Source organism: Orycteropus afer, unplaced genomic scaffold (genome assembly GCF_000298275.1).
Source record: "Orycteropus afer afer isolate SDZICR_OR568_19922 unplaced genomic scaffold, OryAfe1.0 scaffold00024, whole genome shotgun sequence".
Taxonomy (NCBI): domain Eukaryota; kingdom Metazoa; phylum Chordata; class Mammalia; order Tubulidentata; family Orycteropodidae; genus Orycteropus; species Orycteropus afer.
The window spans coordinates 8,124,575-8,147,627 of record NW_006921611.1 but is presented as its reverse complement, the minus strand read 5'-3'; the positions used below and the strand labels follow the sequence as shown (position 1 = coordinate 8,147,627).

At 37.4% G+C, this 23,053-nt stretch overlaps 1 protein-coding gene across 1 annotated transcript in view; it reads left to right on the top strand.

Annotated features, from left to right (window-relative positions):
* The window catches only part of LOC103192136 (A disintegrin and metallopeptidase domain 3-like), a gene marked incomplete at its 5' end in the record, with an annotated part of 189,876 nt that extends 181,190 nt beyond the window's left edge, over positions 1 to 8,686 (top strand). The window contains 2 exons of the mRNA XM_007935063.1: positions 140 to 305; positions 8,653 to 8,686. Of these exons, the coding sequence (XP_007933254.1) occupies positions 140 to 305; positions 8,653 to 8,686 (200 nt within the window). The remainder of the gene's footprint in view (positions 1 to 139; positions 306 to 8,652) is intronic.
* Positions 8,687 to 23,053: the final 14,367 nt, after the last annotated feature.

Below are 23,053 nucleotides of genomic sequence, written 5' to 3'. Positions count from 1 at the left end.
GACCTTCATTTGATAACAGGACACGATTCAAAATGGAAAGAAACAGCTTCAAACACCCATCCAAATTTTTATAATTCAAATTAGTATGTTGTTTGAAAATCATTTTTTAAAAAGCTGAAATGTACTCTGATGTTTGCAGATCAAAATCAACCTTTGTTTGTAAGACAACGTGCTGCTCACCAACAATATAGCCTATGGACCAGTTTCTACATTTTCCTACCTTTTCTTATATTAACTTCAATTATTGCTCTAAAATGGAATAAAGTGAAACAATTATGGAACAGAACAGGAGCAGTAAGTGGAGGGTAAGTAAAACAAAAATTTTATATTTAATGTTGGAATACATAATGGGAAAAATTCAAATGTAAATCAGAATATTACAAGTCCACATTCTTTCATGGATTGAGTTAATGTTTGCAAACACTGAGTGAGAATGTCTCAGTATATACATTTTTCTTTTCATATTTCATGAAGTATCCTTCATGTTCCTATAGAACAAGGAATAACAAGCTGGTCAATAAATCTTCAGTGTTTTTCAAATAGGAAGCCATGCTGGCTATAATTGTTCAGGAGGTTCTGTCTACTTCCCATGCAACCTCATCTTCCTTGCATTGGCATTCAGTTGTGCACTGAATGAATAGAGATGAATAAAAATTAAAAAAAAAAAAAGTCATGGGAGCTATATTTGTATGTAGAATATGCTGAAGGTGAAAAAGGTAGGAATTTGTGAAAAATGAAGGAGCAAGCACAGATAGCAGAGTCTTATTTTAACATAATTAATATTGACTATATGTTTCTAAAGGGAGCTCTGGTAGCATAGTGGCTAAGATACTTGCCTGCTAACCAGACGGCTGGTGGTTCAAACCCACCAGCCACTCCTCGGAAGGAAGGTTGGGCAATCCTACTTCCGTAGTGATACTGCCTCGGAAACCCAAGGAGGGGTCGCTATGAGTCGGGTTTGACTCGACGGCACATAACAACAGCAACAACAATGTTTCTAAAATAAAAATTAAGAAACATCCTCAAACTTTTCTTTTTCCTTTGTAACACTAAACCTAGTGGTAATTTACTTTGTGAACATTTAGGAAAATTTGAAAACAGAAATACAGATAAATATGAGTCTCTTCTTTGATGTTAAAGGACAATGGCTGCCTGGGTCTCAGTTGTGTATGGTAAATAATAAAATGTTATGAAATATCCACTGGCACATTTTTAATTTATCAAGTTAGTTAACTTTATTTTTCACATGTTAGCAGCAACAAGATCACCATTCTTCTGTTGATTTGTCATAGTGTGGTGGCTTGCATATTGCTGTGAGGCTGGAGGCTGTGCCACCCAACAGGGTCATCCATGGTGGACAGGCTTCAGCGGAGCTTCCAGACTAAGACACACTAGGAAGAAGGACAGGGCCATCCACTTCTGAAAAAAAAATGGCCAGTGAAAACCTGGAAAACTCTATAAATAGCCATTAAAAAGTATCTGATATAGTGCCAGAAGATGAACTCCTCAGGTTGGAAGGCACTCAAAATATGACTGGGAAAGAGCTGCCTCCTCAAACTAGAATTGACCTTAATCACATGGATAGAGTAAAGCTTTCAAAACCTTTATTGCTGATGGGGCACAACCCGATATGGGAAGACATAGCTGCAAAAGTCTATTGATAATTGGAATATGGTATGTAAGAAGTATGGATCTAGGGAAAATGATGTGGAACACATAAAGATCTAAATCCTAGGCATTAGTAAGCTGAAATGAATAATGTTGACTATTTTGAATCAGTCAGTCATGTGGTCTACTATGCTGGAAATGAAAAACTGAAGAGGAATGGCACAGAATTCATTGTCAAAGGAATATTTCAAGATCTATCCTGAAGTACAGGGCTGTCAGTGGTAAAATAATATCCATACAGCTACAAGGAAGACTAGTTAATATTATGATTATTAAAATTCATGCACCAAACACTAAAGAAAAAGATGAAGAAATTGAAGATTTTTATCAATTTCTGCAGTCTGAAATTGACCAAATATGTAATCAACATGTATTGTTATTCATGATTGGAATGTGAAAGTTGGAAAAAAAGAAGAATTATTAGTAGTTGAAAAATATGACCTTGGTGATAGAAATGATGCCAGAGGTTATGTAATAGAATTTTGCAAGACCAATGACTTTCATTGCAAATACCTTTCTTCAACAACATAAATGGCACCTATACACATGGACCTCACCAGATAGATTACACAGGAATCAGACTACATCTGTGGAAAGAGGCAATGGAGAAGTTCAATATCATCAGTCAAAACAAGGCTAGGTTCTGACTGTGGAACAGATCATCAATTGCGCATATGCAAGTTCAAGATGAAGCTGAAGAAAATTAAAACAAGTTCACAAGATCCAAAATATGACCTTGATTATATCCCACCTGAATTTAGAGATAATCTGAAAAATAGATTTGACACATTGAACACCAAAGACAGAAGACCAAATGAGTTGTGGGATGACATCAAGAACATCATACCTGGAGAAAGTAAGAGGTCACTAAAAAGACAGGAAAGGAAGAAAAGATCAAATATTTGTCAGAAGAGACTCTGAAACTTGCTCTTGAATGGAGAGTAGCTGAAGTGAATGGAAGAAATGCTGAAATAAAAGAGCTCAACAGATTTCAAAGGGTGGCTCAAGGAGACAAAATAAAGTATTAAAATCAAATATGCAGACCTGAAGTTAGAAAACCAAAAGGGAAAAACGTTGTCAGCATTACTCCAGCTGAAAGAACTGGAAAAAAAAAAAAAAATTCAAACCTCAAGTTGCAATATTGAAAGAGTCTGTGGGCAAAATATTGAATGATGCAGGAAGCATCAAAAGAAAATGGAAGGAAACACAGAATCACTGGACCAAACAAATAGCATTTGTCAATGTTCAGCAGTTTCAGGAGGTACAATATAATGAAGAACCAATGGTATTGAAGGAAGAAGTTGAAACTGCACTAAAGGAACTGGCAAAAGACAAGGGCTCCAGGAATTGATGGAATTCCCAGAGATGTTTCGACAAACAGATGCAAGACTGGAAGTGCTTACTGGCTTATACCAAGAAATTTGGAAGACAGCTACCTGGCCAACTAACTGGAAGAGATTGCTAGTTATACCCATTCCAAACAAAAGTGATCCAACAGAACGTGGAAATTGTTGAATAATATCATGCAAGTAAAATTTTGCTGAAGATAATTTAAAAAGGGTTGCAGCAACACATTGATAGGGAATGTCCAGAAATTCAAGCAGGGTTCAGAAGACATGAAACAAGGGATATCTTTGCTGTCATCAGATGGATCTCAACTGAAAGTAAAGAATATCACAAAAAACGTTTACTTGTGTTTTACTGACTATGCAAAGGCATTTGACTGTGTGGATCATAATAAAATATGGATAATATTGTGAAGAATTGGAATTCCAGAACACTTAATTGTGCTCATGGGAGTCTGTATATGGATCAGGAAGCTGTTGTTTGAACAGAACAAGGGGATACTGCATGGTTTAAAGTCAGGAAGAGTGTGCATCATGGTTGTATCCTTTCATAATGGTTGTTCAATCTGTATGCTGAGCAAATAATCCAAGAAGCTGGGCTATATGAACACTGTGGCATCAGGATTGGAGGAAGGCTCATTAACAACCTGCAATATGCAGATGACACAACCTTGCTTGCTGAAAGTGAGGATGACTGGAAGCAATTAATTACTGATGAAGATCAAAGACTTACATTTCAACATAAAGAAAATGAAAATCTTCACAACTGGACCAATAAGCAACAAGATGGTAAATGGAGAAAAGATTGAAGTTGTCAGGAATTTCATTTTACTTGGAACTACAATCAACACACATGGAAGCAGCAGTCAAGAAATCAGACATCATATTATACTGGACAAATTTTCTTCAGAGGACCCCTTTAAATGTTAAGATGCAAAGACGTGACTTTGAAGACTAAGGTGTACCTAACCTAAAACCAAAATAACCAAACTCACTGCCATCAAGTTGATTCTGATTCACAGCAACACCCATTTGGTTTCTGAGGCTTTATGGAATCTTTATGGAAGTAGATTGCCCCATCTTCCATCTGTGGAGTAGCTAGTAGGTTTGAACCACTGACCTTCTGGTTAGCAGCCAAATACTTTATCCCCGCACTATACCACCAGAGCCCCTGATGCCTAACCCAAGCCACGGTATTTTCAGCAGCCTCATATGCATGTAAAAGCTGGATAAGGAATAAGGAAGACCAAAGAAGAATAGATGTCTTTGAATTGTGGTGTTGGCAATGAATACTGAAAATACCAAGGACTTCCAAAAGAACAAACAAATCTGTCCTGGGAAGAAGTGCAGCTGGAATGCTCCTTGGAAGTGAGAATGACCAGACTGAGTCTCACCTCTTTTGGTCATGTTGTCGGAAGGGACCAGTCCATGGAGAAGGAAATCATGCTTGGTAAAGTAGAGGGTCAGGAAAAAAGGGGAAGACCTTCATCCAAATAGATTGACACAGTAGCTCCAGTGAGGGGCCTGAGTATAGCAAGGATTGTGAGGATGGCACAGGACTGGGCAGTGAGTGGTTCGTTCTGTTGTCCACAGGGTCACTGTGAGCCCAAGCCAACTCAATGGCACCTAACAAGAATAACATTCTGCTTGATGTATATAAACATTTACATAATTATCACTTTGTGATCAATTAATTTAATTGAATAAAACTAACTTAGGTCTTCCTGTGTTCTAAAAATAACTTAGAAAAATCTGAACAATTGCTAGAAAGTAAACCTGACTTTTGGAAGAGATGTTAAAGTAAGGAATCTTTTGGTCACAAATATCAAAATTAGGTCATCATAACATAAATTTAGCACAAAGAGAAATGCTTAGCATAAGAAATGAAATAGAGTTAATTAAAGCAAAAAAGGGTGATTATGAACTGAAAGGCCAGGAACTAAGGTCATTGTCCCCATTACTCAATGCTTTCTCATTGATATTATCGCTTGTCTATGTTCTCTCTTTCCAAATGACTATCTGTGCTTATACATGGTCCAGCATACTTATCTCAACTCTATTGTGGATTCATCTTAAAATAAAATAACAATCTGTCTGTTTAGTGCAACTGCCTCTTAGTGCATAGTCTCAAGATCCAGAAAGAAATAGCTGTGCAAATTCACCCAGTATTATAGATTTATGGCTCTTCAACCAGGTGCTCAAACTTGATGCCTTCATCTGTGGACAAGGAATAGCAGACACATAGTATAAATCTGGCCTCCAGAACTAAAACTATCTCTATTTGCGGATGATATGATCCTGTGCATAGAAAACCCAAGAGACTCAATAAAAAAAACTACTAGAACTAATAGAGAGGTTCATCAAAGTGGCACAACACAAGGTCAACAAACAAAAATCAGTTGGATGTCTCTACACCAGCAAGGAGTCCTCTGATAAAGAAATAAGGGAAACAATACCATTTACTATAGATACTAAGTCGGGGCTGACTCGACGGCACATAACAACAACAACAACAACAACATAGATACTAAAAAGATAAAATATCTAGGAATAAACAAGCCTCACCGGGGCACAAAAGATCTATACAGAAGAAACTATAAAACACTGCTACAAGAGACAACAAGGGCACTACAGAAATGGAAGAACCTACCTTGTTCATGGATAGGTAGACTAAATATTATGAAAATGTCAAAACTACCTAAAGCAATCTATACATTTAATGCAATTCTGATCTAGATTTCAACAAAATTTTTTAAGGACATATGGAAAAAAGAGACCTCGAATAAGCAGAGCACTTCTCAACAAGAAAAACAAAGTGGGAGGTCTCACGCTCCCAGATCTTAAGAACTATAATATAGCCACAGTAGTCAAAAAGCATGGTGTTGGTACAATGATTGGCAGATAGACCAATGGAACAGAATCGAAAGTCCAGATATAGACCCATCCATCTATGGACAAATGATCTTTGACAAAGGTCCAAAACCCATTAAATGGGGAAGAGACATCCTCTTTAACAAATGGTGCTGGCAAAACTGGATATCCACCTTTAGAAAAATGAAACAAGACCCATACCTCACCCCATACACAAAAACAAACTCAAGCTGGATCAAAGACTTAAATGTAAAACCCAAAACTATAAAATTCATCAAAGATAAAATAGGGGTAAATCTGGGAACCCTAATTTATGGCATAAATAGACTATCAAGCATAACCCAGAATGTGCAGGAGATAGAAGAGAAGCTAGATGACTGGGTCCTTTCAAAAATTAAATTCTTATGCACATTGAAAGACTTCTGGTCAGATGAAATCTGGTGAGACCCCTGATACTATGGCCCTGGAATGCATTCTAACATATCTGATGAAGGACTTATCTCCAAAATCTACAGAAAACTTCAACATCTCAACACCAAAAAAACAAATAACCCAATTCATAAATGGGCAAAAGACTTGAACAGACACTTCCCCAAAGAAGATATACAGGTAGCCAACAAACACATGAGAAATTGCTCGCAACCATTAATCATCAAAGAGATACAAATCAAAACAACAGTGAGATATCATCTCACCCCAGCAATAATAACAAAGTTCAGCAGGTCAGAAAATAACAAATGCTGGCAAGGTTGTGGAGAGATTGGAACTCTTGTGCACTGTTGGTGGGATTGTAAAATGGTACAACCACTGCAGCAAATGGTATGGCGTTTCTTTGAAAAACTGAAAATAGAAGTACCATTTGACCCAGCAATTCCATTACTAGGAATATATCCTAAACAGGTGAGAGAGAGTGCACAGACAGACATATGTACACCTATATTCCTCGCAGCACAATTCACTATAATAAAGAGATGGAAATAACCTAAATGCCCATCAATGGGTGAGTGGATAACCAAATTATGGTATATGCACACAAGGTACATACATTAAAGAACAATGAGGGATACGTGAATCATCTCACAACAAGTATGAACCTGGAGGACATTATGCTGAGTGAAATAAGTCAATCTCAGGAAGACAAATACTGTCTGAGCCTATTACTGTAAAAAGACAAAGAAGGGTTTGCTTGGGAAAGGGAACTCACTTAGTAGGTTACTGGGATGGGGAGGGAAGGGGTGGGATTAATTTTGGGCTAGTTGGGACCTACATGCTGACATGGGTAGGGGGAAGGATATATGGGAAGGATCTGTGACCACCATGATAACACTAGGAAATGGGAGGACACCAAACTGTGCACATAAGAGATTGACGACAGATGCTAATACCAACCAATGTGTCTACAATGCTGCGTTGCCATTAACACCAAACACCAGGCTACAGATAAACACATAAACACCTGAGATGATCAGACGGGGGTCAATGAACAGAAGTATGCTCTAGACCAAGGATAGATTCAGCTGAGGCTAATCTTGCATAGACACCAGTGATACAAAATACCTACAGTCCTTACAGAAACAATAGAAGACAGACACAGAGTAATCCCTCACAGACAAGCACCCACTATGGGAGACAGATCCAATAGATCTACCATCTCAGGACCATAGTAAAGGGGGATACCAGACTCAATTGGCACAACAAATACATAAAAGCATTGCTCTGCATCTTACATTGGTGAGTAGCAACTGGGGTCTTAAAAGCTTTAAAGAGGCTATCTAAGATGCAGCTAATGGTCTCCTAGTGTCAGAAGTGAAGAAGAACGCAAAAAAGGGGGGGGGGGCATTTGGAAGCAATCAGCTCTACGACATGATGGCCCTTGAGACCAGAAGAATGAGATAGTGACCGGCTACCAATGCCAAACACTCAGGAAAGGATCAAATCTCGAGATCCTGGATAGAGCGGGAGGGAAAACATGGAACGAAATCCAAAAACTCAATAATGACCAGAATTACTGGTCAGATGAAATCTGGCGAGACCCCCAATATTATGGCCCTGGAATACATTCTGCACCTGGAATAAAACGCACCCCCAGGAACTGGCTATCAGCCCAATAGTTAACAAGATATACATGCAGACCACTCAACCCAGGATGCTGCACCCACATACTCTATGGTAATGCATCCCTTAGAGCAATAGACCACGGGACACCAGAGGACCAACACTGCAAACTGAGGAAGTGCAGGACAAACAGGAGTGCATAAATATGAGGGGCAAGGGGAAGGGTTACAGGGTAGGGAGGGGAGGAGACTGGGTTAGAGTTGGACAAGGTAAATGGGGAATGAAACTAAATGTATGCATTACATTGAATGTAAAACAAGCTCTTAAAATTAAAAAAAAAAAATCTGGCCTCTTCTTCAATAAGAACTGTGTACAAGAGCAATTTTTTTTTTTAATGACAGAGTTTTTAAATATCACTAAATATAAATAAATATGGCTGGCAGATTTAGAAGGCTCATAAAGAAAACAAAATTGAAATTATAATGGAAATAATAAGTTGTTTACCTAGTTAATTGATGGGAATATTATTCTAGAGATAATAGTTCAGGAAGGTGAAGATTCACACTGAAATTATCTTTTAAGCTTTAGAGAACCATTTTCAAAGATATAACAATATCTTTCCCATCATTCAGTATTGATAAAACATGTGGAAAAAATGGATGGCTTTTTAAGTTGATATGAAAAATAATTGTTTAACTTCTTTAAAATTTAGACCAACATCAGAAAAAGACCAGACAGTAGAATAAGTGAACTGTGCCCACATTATAGAGAAACATAGTAGATATCTGTACATATTAGCTGAATGGCATAAATATGGATTTCTCATTGTTCTTAATTATTCTCAGGATTACAATATTTCCCCACCCTAAAATCAATGCTTTCTTTTTTAAATACAGATATGAATCAGAGGACAGCAGTAGTAACAGCAACTTGTAATAAAGGTAAATTAAAGTGATTTAATTTCTGAAAACATTATCTGATTCATCAATTTATTATTTTAATAATACCTCAATATAAGAAAGCTATTGGGAGCTCTCGTGGCGTAGTGCTTAAGGCACTTGACTGCTAACCAGAAGGCTGGTGGTTCAAACCCACCAGCCACTCCTCGGAAGAAAGATGGGGCAATCTACTTCCGTATGATACTGCCTCAGAAACCCAAGGAGGGCTCGCTATGAGTCGGATCCACTTCTACGGCAAATAACAACAAATAACAAGACTGTTCCGATATTTCATCATTCTGACTCCTATATATCAATATCACATCGACAAGGAATAAGATCAAGCATGTTGATGTTCTTTGAGTTAAACTGTTATATATTGAATTAGAAATATCTAATATTAACTAATATTAGCCAAAGGTGTATTAAACAATATTGCTATATAAGAAATGGCTCTTAGAAGCTTTAAAATATTTTCTTCAAATATATATGCATAAACAAACATGCATCCTGGCCTGTCTCATTTAATTTAGCCCCTCTTTATTAATTAATTTCTCATTTATACTTTTATCATTCTAGTAATAATATGGAATACTTTTTGAGTGCTTACTGAGTCGTCACTATGTGCCAGATTCTAAGTGGTAGATTTATACAGGTATCTCCCCTATCCTCACATTTACATTTCTTCCTCACTAAGACATGGTGAATGTTACCTTTATTTCAAAATAAGACAGCATACATAAAGAAATTAAATAATTTTGCATGTTTATGTAATTAGTAAGGAGCCCTAGTGGCATACTGGTTAAAACATTCAGCTGCTAACCAAAAGATCAGTGATTCAAACCCATTAGCCTCTCCACAGGAGAAAGATGAGGCAACATATAGGGCAGTTCTACTCTGTCCTCTAGAGTCACGATGAGTCAGAATCAACTCAATGGTTTGGTGGGTATATAATTAGAAAGTTATAAAGTTACAGTTTAATTTAAGGCAATCAGATACCAGAGTTTAAACTGTTAAGAATACACATATGGCCTTGAAATATGACTACTGGCAATGAGGAATGAAATTTACATTTGTTGAGGACTATTTAAATCCAGACAAATTCTAAATATACCTCTTCCAAGGCAGGTAGATGATAGATAGATACATATATGATAGATAAAGTCATTGCCTTTGAGTCAATTTCAACTCATAGTGACCCCATTGGTTTTCTGAGGTGGTAAATCTTTATGGAAGTAGATCACCCTATCTTTCTTCTGCAGAGTGGCTGGTAGGTTTGAACCTCCAACCTTCTGGTTTGCAGTCAAATGCCTTAAGCACTGCACCACCAGAGCTTTATATACCAAAAACCACACTCACTGCCATCGAATGGATTCCAACTCCTAGCAATGTATATGCATATATATATATATACACATGTATATATATTGTTCTAAGTATCAATTCATATGTGTAAATGCAAAATGATATTTGACGTGTTAGACCAATCATTGAAGTAAATGAAAAAATTTATGAACTCAGTGAGAGTGAGACCAAAATTTACCAAATTGCCTGCCTGCCATTCCTCCCTACATATCTGATTTTTGATTGACAAGTAAGTCAATAGGTGTCTATTTCCTTATATGCCACCAAAGAAACTATTTACGTCTTTTAACCTTAATGTAAAAAGTAATAGTCTTATTCCTACCTCAACAAATCCATCTCTCCCCATTCATATTTTAATATATAAAACTTTTTTAAAGGCCTTCAATTTCTGGCACTTTGACCACTTTCTTCTCTATTCCAATCTTCCTATTTTGTTTCACCATCTTCACCTGAACACCACTCCCACCCAGCTTCAGTGATCCTATTCCAGAAAAATATACTGAAGTTGTCATTATCCTTGTTTCTTATAACTCTTAAGTCACTACTTGCTTTTATTTATTTATTATTTTCTCATTTTTATTGCCTTCTCCTGATGTCTTGATGACATCAAAATATTGCCCCAGAATATTATATGATAGGATTGGTAACCAGTCCATAGGAGGCAAATATAGTATACAAATTAATTATATAGTGTATTGAAAGTTGATTAATCATACAGAAAATAATAGAGAAGTAGGTGGTGAGGAGAGTCTATGTTGAGTGAGGACCAGATAGCAATTTTAAAGATGGTTGCCTGGGTAGGCCTTATTGAGCAAGTGACATTTAAACTCCTTAGACATTTATGCTCCTTAGAAGCAAGGATTGTGAGGCTTTGTCTCAGGTAATTTGAACCTGTTGTCAGTAGGGACCAGTCCCTAAAGAAGGACATCATGTTTGGTAAAGTAAAAGGTCAGCAAACAAAAAAAGAAGACCATCAAGACTATACACTGACACAGTGCCTACAGTGAGATCAAACATTAAAATGTGAGGATGGCACACGACTGAACAGCTTTCTGTTCTGCTGTCCATAGGATGACTATGAGTTGCAAGAGTTCCAGTATTTTTCCGGTTTAAATGTCTGAAAGGATTTGCCCTAAGTTTTTTTTTTTTTTTAAAAAAAAAAAGGACAAGTGATACATCCCAGCAAGAGAGAGTGCAGAAATACATTAAACAAAAAAACCACTGCCATCGATTCAATTCCAACTCATAGCAACCCCCATTGGGTTTCTGAGGTGGTAAATCTTTACAGAAGTAGATTGCCCTGTCTTCCTTCCACAGAGGTACTTCTGGTTAGCAGTCAAATGCCTTATGCACTGTACCACTAGAGCTCCTTAGACAAACATTAGGAGTGGAGAAACATGCCTTACAGAAACTTCAAAGGGACTTTATTTATATGTGGAGAATGTTATCTCAGTAGATTCAATCATTTGGCTTCAGGATAACTCAAAGCATGATTTCAACACACCAGTCACTTCACTGGGAGAGGTATTATGCTGGTGGCATAGTTATTAAGTGCTAGGATGCTCACTGAAAGGTCGGTGGTTCAAACCTACCAGTTTCTTTACAGGAGAAAGATGTGGCAGTCTTTTTCTGTAAAGATTTGCTGTTGTTGTTAGATGCTGTTGAGTCACTTCTGACTTATAGTGACAGTGCGTACAACAAAATGAAACTTTGTCAGATCCTGTTTCATCCTCACAATTATTGCTATGATTATGAATCATTGAACCCATCACTGCAGTCACTGTATCAATCCACCTAGTTGAGGGTCTTCTTTGGCTGACCCTCTGCTTTACTAAATGTGATGTACTTCCCCAGGGACTGGTCCCTTTTAACGACATGACCAAAGGAGGTAAGATGAAGTCTGACCATTCTCACTTCTGAGGAGGATTATGGCTGCACTTCTTGCTTGTTCTTGTGGCAGTCAATGGTATTTTCAGTATTCTTTGCCTGTGGAGCTTTACAGCCTTGAAAACCTATGGGGAAGTTCTATTCTGTTCTATAGGATCATTATTAGTCATAATTGATGGAAACCAGGTTTTTGTTTTTGTTTTTGTTTTTAGTCATTAAAACAAATAAGGCTATTCAAAAATATTACCATCACCTTGGAGATCACCAGAATACTTTCAAAATTTGGAAAGCATCAGAAATCCTACTCCTCTTATCATGGCCAAGAGTCAAAAATGAAATATTAAGGCATCCTCTTAAGTAAAATAACAACTAGAACATCCTAAGAATAGCCTGCTGTCTTCCACTGAGTTGGTAGTGTTATCCATGCACATACCTGAGCAAGGGCTTACAAAGCTGAAGAAGGTCCAGTTCAAATAAATTCTGGGAGGTTTAATGAATAACAAGGAAATAAGTTTATCTGGACCAGAGTTAATAAAAAGACCAATGTAATGATTAGGTCAGAGAAGTAAAGCTCATGTAGGATCTTGAAGGTCATCTGTCTTTTGTTCTAAATAAAAGTGGGGAATCATTGAAGAATTTTGAACCAAAATCTCCAAATTATGATTTAAAGTCTGGTTCTTGAAACTATTCTGTATGTTGTCAAAGGTAGGAGCAGAAGTACCAGTTAAGGCTCTACACAATAGTCCAGAAGAGAAAGAAGTATATCTCAGAAATGAGTTGGTAAATATGGTCAAATTATGGATACAATTTGAAAATAAGCCAACAGAATGAATTGACAGATTGAATGCAAAGTGTAAGAAAAAGTTCTGAAATAATATGTCTATTGATATAAAGGAAGTAGATAGCAAGTCTAACATTTAAACCCAGGACTCTTTACAAAATTAGTGTTCTTATCACGTTTTATTATTTACTTTCAAATTTATTGGGGTGACACTGAGAGGTAAAATCTATATAGGCAATCACGAGCCAAGACAAGTGGTTGGTATGCCATGATAAGGAGTTTAAACATTTTTATTTATGATCACTTAGGAAGAATATTGTCATACTATAGCTTACATTTTACAAGTTTCACTAGAACAAAATAGGGGAAAATGAATTGGATTCAGTCAGTAGTGGAGAGTAAACAAACAGAAGATTGCTGAGTAAATAGGTGTGGTGAGTCGTACTGAAAAATTGGCTGATCACAAACTTTTGTTTCTTTACACAGTATTTAGGACAAAGAGGAATTGGGCAAGATTCATTTTATGGTCCCTCTCCTTCAAACCCCACTCCCAGAATCAGTTGACACAGGAAATTCACCTACACACATATGGCCCCAAAATACATTATAGACTAAGGATGGTGAAACAAAGGCTTCTAGGAGTTCTAGTGGCATAGTGCCTAAGGCACTTGACCACTAACCAGAAGCCTAGAGGTTCAAACCCACCAGCCACTCCTCAGAAGGAAGGTTGAGCAATCTACCTCTGTAGTGATACCACCTCAGAAACCCAAGGATGGGTCTCTATGAATCGGGTCCAACTCGACAGCATATAACAACAACAACACAACAGGAGTTTTAAATCTGTCTTGGAAGCACAGCCAGAATGCTCCTTAGAAGCAAGGACTATGAGGCTTTGTCTCATGTACTTTGGACCTGTTATCAGTAGGGACCAGTCCCTAAAGAAGGACATCATGTTTGGTAAAGTAAAGAGTCAGCAAAAAAGAAGAAGTTGACCCTCAAGAATATGCACTGACACAGTGCCTACAGTGAGATCAAACATGAAAATGTTTGTGAGGATGGCAGAGGACTGAACAGCTTTCTGTTCTGCTGTCCATAGGGTGACTATGAGTTGGAACTGACACCATGGTACCTAAGGACAACAATAACAACAACAAAATATGAGTTTTATATTTCAGAGTGCAGAGGAAGGGAAAGAGGAGAGGGCCTTTGTTCAGCTGCACTTGGCCTGATACTCCTGTTACCAACTTTGTTCAAATTCAAACAGCATAGCAATCCTGTGACTATGGATGCATAACCAGAAAGAACATTATCTCCCCTCTAGTGACAAGATTGGTTTTGTAAGCCTTCATTTTCTGATTAATGATATAATGGGTTAAAATCACTAGGAGAAACTACCTTTCCTGAAATGCACTACTAATTACAATTAAGTAGTCATGGACATGGTGAGATCCAAGCCCTCCTGGGAAAGCAGCACTTTCCTCCAACAAGAAAGTGCTATAAGCACAGCCCGGCGTACCTAAGTTATGGAAGCTTACTCTGGGCCCTGCTTGAAGGAAGGGGCATCAATGAACAGATTCTGTTGGCCATCATAGTTTCCATCAACAACTGTAAGAGATCATTCAGCAATTTAAAATTAATTTCCATAGGGAGAATTTTCTGTAGATGCACCACTGGTTATGAGAGCAGGATTGGTTAAGAGAGAAAGAACAAGAGTTTTGAGAGAGATGATAAAAATAGTGCTGACTGTAGTTGTGACTGCTTGTATTTGGGTTAGAATAAAAGAGGAAAGTATAAATACTTGCATTTTATGACAGAACTCAGAGGGACATCTTTTACCAAAAAAATACAGAATTACAGGGTAAGAACAAGTTTGGTATTGGAGCAATGAGGTGAAGAGGAATGAATAACTTTGGTTTAAATAAGAAATTTGAAGTTTATGTGACACATCTCTAACAGTGTAAATGAGTTTTTGGAAACACTTTTCCTCTATAGACAAAAATGTACAAATTAAAATTGTTTTCTGTCTTCTTCTCATATTCTTATTGTATTTCACTCTAATTCCTTTGTTGTATTTTTTTAATCCATGTAAGTTTCAAAGACAATGCAAATCAAACTTATATAAATATTAATTTACAACATTATCTTTTAATGTGGCAATCACAATTTATTTTGAAAAAAGGTGCTTGGGATTTCAAATTTTATGGAGTACAGAATAGATTATGACAGTATGTTAGTTTTATTAATTAATTGTTATACCTATAGTTGCATGATGAAATTAGATAGCTTTAATTAACAATGAATATTTAACATTTCTTTTTTAACTTTATTTTTAATTAAATTATTTTTTTTACAACAGTAACTAAGCAATATGTCAAAAAGTGTAACTTGGAGAAAGAATATTACCAAGAAATTCAACATTAACCAGCCTGATCCAAGAATGGAAAACCTGTGTTTCTGTCTTGTATTGTTATGGATTAGGGCTTTCAATTCTTCAAATCAAAATAAATACCATGAGTGAAAGAATGCAAATTTGTGTCTCTTCATTCTTCTACTAGTTATGATCCTTTAATAAAAAGAATGAAAAAAAAAAAAAAAAAAAGGCAGCTTTGCCTTTTCTTTATGTGGAAGGCTATTACACCCAAAGCAAACAAGATTCCATAGTCGTCTTCTGCTATCCATTCTAATATGCTTGTGGTCAGGCTAACTACTCTCTCCTAAAGAGAGGACACCACCCCAGTGATTCTTTCCCTATTAGTTCCAGGCTTTAAGAAATTGAGAGGAAGTGCTGTTGGGTAAGGCCAGTGCCAGAACCCCAGAAAATCATTAGTATCAATCCTAAACAAACTACTACCACCCATGGACTTACAGAATGCCATATCCACCATCATGGTATTCCACACAGCATTAGTTCTGATCAAGAAACAGACTTCACAACAAATAAAGTACAACAATGGGCCTATCCTCAAGGAATTCACTAGTGTTAGAATGTTCCTCATCATCCTGAAGTAGCTGGCTTGATAGAACCACATAATGGCCTTTTGAAGACTTGGTTACAATGCCAGGTAAGTGGCAATACCTTGCAGGACTGGAGGCAATATTCTCCAGGAGGCTGTATATATTCTAAATCAGCATCTGCAATTTCTTCTATAGCTGGTATTCTCAGGTTCAGGAATTAGTAGGTGGAAATGGAGATGGCATCACCAATATTACTTTTAGTAATCCACTAGCAGAATTTTTGCTCCATTTCCTGCAACCTTACACTCTGTTGGTCCAGAGGTATTAGGTACAAAGTGGTGGATCTAATAACTACTAGGCCAGAAGTCATAACATATGATTTGTTTGAACTGAAATTTAGGACTGATACTTGTCATGGATTGAATAGTGTCCCCAAAAAATTTGTGTAAATTTGGCTGGGGCATTATTCTCAGTGCTTTAGAAGTTATTTAATGATGTAATGTGATAGTTTTGTAATGATAGTCCATGATGTGATCTGATATGATAAACCAATCAGGTATAGAAAGATTAAGAAAAACATGAGTTGCAACATACTTAGTCCTATCACAGCCCTGATTCAACTTAAGCATAGCTTCCCTGGGCTGTAGCCTGAAACACCTTTTATCTCACAAGAGACAAATTTTATCTTACAGAAGCAAGCAGAGAATGGGGACCTAATACCACCTAGGAAGAGGAGCTGGAGTGGACCCAGGGTCCCCGCACTGGGATCCTCTTAGGAACAAGAGACACAGAAAGAGAGAAAGTTTTCCTTTAGAGCTGGCACTCTGACCTCAGACATCCTAGCCTCCAAAACTGGGAGAGAATACATCTCTGTTTGTTAAGCCATCCACTTGTGATATTTCTGTTATAACAACTCTAGAGAACTATGGCAATACTCAACTACATTTGGCTCCTGAAGCCTTTGAACCAACAAGCAAAGAAGGGAGTTAATGTATTGACTGGTGTGAATGCCCTGATTACCAAGGAGGAAATTGGACAACTTATACACAATGAAGGTATCAAAAAAAAAAAAGATGTTTGCTCCCCAGGGGAGGCCACAGTAAGCCAACCCCAGGACTAGCAAAAGGCAGATGTTTGTGTGCATGGAGCAAGCTCTCCAGAGGCAGGACGCAGTAAGCCAGCCCAGGACCAGCAGAAGGCAATTGTGTGTGGGGAGCACCCCAGGGGCAGGCTAGGTAAGTGAGCAGGGTGAGGGAGACCAGGAAATGATGAGAGTAGTTTGGAACAACTAAGAGAGAAAATAATTTTATTGGTTTGTACCTACTGTGGTGGCTTGAGTGTTGCTGTGAGGCTGGATGCTACACTACCAGTGTTTCAAATGCTAGCAAGGTTACCTGTGGTGGACAGGTTTCAGCAGAGCTTCTAGACTAAGACAGACTTGGAAAAAGGAAGAGAGCATCTACTTCTCAAAGAGTAGAGCTGACCTTAATGATGTGGATTGAGTAAAGGCTTGGGGACCTCCATTTGATGATGTGGCACATCTCAAGATGAGAAGAAATGGTTGGAAACATCCATTAATAATTGGAACAAGAAATGTACAAAGGTTGAATCTAGGAAAACTGGAAGTTTGTCAAAAACAAAATGGAATACATAAAAATCGATATCCTAGACATTAGTGAGCTGAAATGGGCTGGTTTTGTACATTTTGAATCAGAAGATCATATGATCTACTATGCCAGGAATGACAAATTGAAGAAGAATGGTGTGGCATTCATTATCATAAAGAATGTATCAAGATCTATCCTGAAGTACAATGCTATCAGTGATAGGACATATACATATGCCTTCAAGAAAGACTTGTTAATGCTGTTGTTGTTGTTGTTACGTGCCGTAGAGTCGGCCCCGACTCATAGCGATCCCTCCTTGGGTTTCCGAGGCAGCATCACTACGAAAGTAGATTGCCCCATCTTCCTTCTGAGGAGTGGCTGATGGGTTTGAACCGCCAACCTTCTGGTTAGCAGTCAAGTGCCTTACTATTATTCAAATTGACATGCCAACAACCAAAGCCAAAGTGAGGAAATTGAAGATTTTTTATCAACTTCTGTAGTCTGAATTGACCAAACATGCAATCAAGATGTGTTTATCACTGGTGATGGGAATGCAAAAGTTGGAAACAAAGAAGAATCACCAGTAGTTGGAAAGCATGGCCTTGGTGATAGAAATAATGCTGGAGATTGAATGACAGAATTTTACAAGACCAATGACTTATTCATTGCAAATACCTTTTTTCAACAACAGAAATGGTGGCTATACACAGGGACTTTGCCAGACAGAGTACACAAGAATCAGATTGGCTACGCCTTTGGAAAAGGAGATGAAGAAGTTCAATATCTTCAGCTAAAACAAGGCCAAGGGCTGATTGTGGAACAGACCATCAACTGCTCATAGGCAAATTCAAGTTGAAGCTGAAGACAATTAAAAAAAGTCTACGAGAGCCAAAATATGACCTTTATTTCCCTCCTGAATTTAGAGACCATCTAAAGAATAGATTTGATGCATTGAACACCAATGACCGAAAACCAGAAGAATTGTGGGATGACATCAAGAACATCATCCATGAAGAAAGCAAAATGTCATTAAAAAGACAGGAAAGGAAGAAAAGACCAAAATGGATCTCAGAAGAGACTCTGAAACTTGCCCTTGAATGGAGAGTAGCTAAAGCAAATGGAAGAATTAACAGGATAAAACAGCTGAACAGATTTCAAAGAGCATCTTGAGAAGACAAAGTCAATTATTGTAATGAAACTTGCAAAGACTTGGAGTTAGAAAAACCAAAAGGAAAGAACACACTCAGCATTTCTCAAGTTGAAAAAAATTGAGGAAAAAATTTAAGCCTTGAATTTCAATATTGAAAGATTCCATGGGCAATGTGTTGAATGATTCAGGAAATATCAAAACAAGATGGAAGGAATACACAGAATCACTATACCAAAAAGAATTGGTAGATGATCATCCATTTCAGGAGGTGGTAAATGATCAAGAACCAATGGTATTGAAGGAAGAAGTCGAAGCTGCACTGAAGGCATTGGCAAAAAACAAGGCTATGCAAAGGACCAAAACAAAGGGATAAGAGCTCTGGTAGCATTGACTACTAACCAGAAGCCTGGCAGTTCAAACCCACCAGCCACTCTTCGGAAGGAAGATAGGGCAATCTACTTCCACAGCGATACTGCCTCGGAAACCCAAGGAGGGGTCGCTATGAGTCGGGTCCGACTCGACAGCACATAACAACAACAAATGCAAAGGACCAAAACAAAGGGATAATAACTCTCCAAGAGGAAGGGAAGATAATGGAAATACATGATAAATACTTCAAAAAATAGTATTAAGTATGCTCAAAGAGGATATAACCTTGACACAAACCTTTTCTGGTTTTAAACCACACAGTGTCCCCTTGTTCTGTTTGAACAACTGCCTCTTGGTCTATATTCAGGCTCTGCATGAGCATAATTAAGTGTTCTAAGATTCTGGAACTTGGAAATCAGGAAAGATATGCATCAGGGTTGTATTCTTTCACCATAATTATTCAATCTGTATGCAGAACAGATAATCTGAAAAGTTGGACTATATGAGAACATGGCATCAGGATTGGAGGAAGACTCATTAACAATCTGCAATATGCAGATGACACAACCTTGGTAGCTGAAAGTGAATGACTTGAAGCATTTACTGATGAAGATCAAAGACTACAGCCTTCAGTGTGGATTGCATCTCAACATAAATAAAATAAAAATTCTCACAACGGGACCAATAAGCAACATCATGATAAATGGAGAAAAGATTGAAGTTGTCAGTGATTTTTTTTTCACTTGGATCCACAATCACCACCCATGGAAACTGTTGTTGTGGTTGTTATGTGCCATCAAATCAGACCCAACTCATAGCGACCCCTCCTTGGGTTTCTGAGGCAGTATCACTACAGAAGTAGATTGCCCAACCTTCCTTCCAAAGAATGGCTGGTGGGTTTGAACCGCAAACCTTCTGGTTAGCAGTTAAGTGCCTTAGGCACTACGCTACCAGAGCTCCCATGGAAGCAGCAGTCAAGAAATCAAACAACATGTTGCATTTGACATATCTGCAGCAAAAGACCTCTTTTGTCTAAGAGTGCTCTAAAGTGCTAAATGCTTTAAAGTGCTAAAGAGCAAAGATGTCACTTTGAAAATTAAGGTGTACCTGACCCAAGCCCTGGTATTTAAACTTCCTCATAGGCATGTAAAAGCTAGACAATAAGTAAGAAAGACTGAAGAAGATTTGGTACCTTTGAATTACAGAGTTGGTGAAGAATATTGAATAGACCATGGACTGCCAGGAGAACAAACAAATATGTCTTGGAAGAAGTACAATCAGAATGCTCCTTAGAAGCGAGGATAGTGAGACTTTGTCACATACTTTGAACATGTTATCAGTCCATGGAGAAGGACATCATGCTTGGTAAAGTAGTTGTATTATGTTGTTAGGTGTCATCATAGTGACCCTGTGTACAATAGAATGAAACACTGCCTGATCTCGTGCCAGCCTCACAACCCTTGCTATACCTGAGCCCATCATTGTGGCCACTGTGTCAATCCATCTCATTGAGGGCCTTCCCCTTTTTTGCTGACCCTCTATTTTACCAAGCATGATATACTTCTTCAAGGAATGGTCCCTTCTGACAACATGACCAAAAGAAGTGATACGATGTCTGGTCTTCTTGCTTCTAAGGAGTATTTTCACTGTGTTTCCTCCAGGACAGATTTGTTAGTTCTTCTGGCAGTCCATGGTATTTTCAGTATTCTTAACAAACACCACAACTCAAAGGCATATACTCTTCTTTGGTCTTCTTTATTCATTGGCCAGCTTTCACACACATATGAAGTGATTGAAAATACCACAATTGGGTTAAAAGAACCTTAGTCTACAAAGTGACATCTTTGCTTCATAACACTTTAAGGAGATATTTTGCAGCAGATTTACCTAGTGCAATACAACATCTGATTTCTTGACTGCTGCTTCCATAGATGTTGATTATGTATTCAAGTAAAATGAAATTTTGGACAACATCAATCTTTTCTCCATTTATGATAATGTTGCTTATTGGTCCAATTGTGAGGATTTTTATTTTCCTTATCTTGAGATGTAATCCATACTGAAGACTGTATAGTCTTTGAATATCATCAATAAATTTTCAAGTCATCTTCACTTTCAGTAAGCAAGGTTGTGTCATCTTCACATTGCAGTCTGTTAATGAGACTTCCTCCAATCTTGATGTCACATTCTTCTTTAGTCCAGCTTCTTGGATTATTTGCTCAGCATACAGTAGAATAAGTATGGTGAAAGGATACAACCCTGACACAACCCCTCCTGATGTTAAACCATGCAGTATCCCCTGGTTCTATTTGAATGACAGCCTCCTTGTCTATGCACACATTTCTCAATTAAGTATTCTGGAATCGCTATTCTTTGCAGTGTTATCCATAATTTTTTATGTTATTTGCACAGTCAATGAAACACAGGTAAACATCTTCCTGGTATTCTTTGCTTTCAGCCAGGATCCATCTGACAACAGCAATGATGACCTTTGTTCCATATTCTCATCTAAATCCAGCTTCAACTTCTAGAAGCTCCTTGTCAATATACTGTTGCAACTGTTTTTGAATTATCTTCAGTTAAATTTTATTTGCATGTGATATTAATAATATTGTTTGATAATTTCCCCATTTTGTTGGCTCACCAACAATTTGGGCACAAATCATTCTCTTCCAGTCAGTTAGCCAGATAGCTGTCTTCCAAATTTCTTGGAAGATATATATAAATAGATATAAAAACAAATAGCTATAGATATGATATATATAAAGATAGTAATCTCTCTTCTATTTTATTGAACAGATTTAGAGAATTGGTATCACTGCTTCCCTAAATATTTGCTAGAATTCACCAGTGAAACCATATATACCTGGATTTTTCTAATTTGGAATGTTATTAATTGCTGATTCAATTTATGGAACCCTATTTATATGGTCTATTTCTGCTTGTGTGTGTTTTGGTAGATTGTGTCTTTCAAAGAACTTGTCCATTTATTCTAGGTTATCAAATGTGAATGCAAAGAATTGTTCATAATATTCCATTATTATCCTTAATATCCATGGAATCTGTAATCATGGCCCCACTTTAAAAAAAAAAAAAAAAAACTTTTTATTGTAATTTGAGCGAAATGTTACAAAGCAGATTCATTTTACATTCAATAGTTCACACAGATTTTGTTTTGTGACACTGGTTACATTCCCTGCAGTGTAACGTCTCACCTCCTCTTCTTCCCTGTGGTTACCCTGCCTGGTGTCCCTCTTGCTTATGTGTTCCTGCCTCCCTACCTTTATCCCTGTGCAAATGCTGCCCCTCTGATCTTCCATATTTGATTTTTGTGAGGAGTGCATCACTCTGGTGTAGTTTTTCAGCTCATAAGCATGTCTATTTTTTGACTGAGAGTTAACCCACAGAAGTGAGTTCAATTCCAGGCCCAAAGGGCCATAGTCTCAGGGGTTTCATCAGTCTCTTTCAAACCAATATGATTTTGAGCTTTGTTACACATTTTTTTCCTACTCTGTCCAGGATCTCCAATTGTGATCCCTTTCTAAGTGGTTGACATTGGTAGCTGGGCACCATCTAGTTCTTCTGGTCTCAGGATCATACACATTTGTCCCTTGGACTGTTTCCATGAATCTTTGGTTTTCTTCACCCTTTGCTCCAGGCAAGGAGAGACCAATAGTTGTTTCATTTCTGATATTAGTGATTTGTCCTTTCAGTCTCTCTCTCTCATTAGCCTGTTTATCAATTTTATAGGTTGTTTCAAAGAACCAGTGCTTGATAATTTATTTTCTCTGTCAATTTTGTTTTCAATTTTATTGATTTCTTCTCTGATATTTAGTATTTCTCTTTTATTATTACTTTGGATTTAATTTGCTCTTTTTTGTAGTTTTCTCAAGTTGAAACTTGGATTATTGATTTTCAATCTTTCTTCTCTCACTCATGTTATTTAGAAGTTTTTGTTTAATCTCCAAATATTTTGTGCTATTCCTGCTCTCATTCTGTTATTGATTTCTAGTTTATTACATTGTGATATGGGAGCATACATTATATGGTATATGTGACAG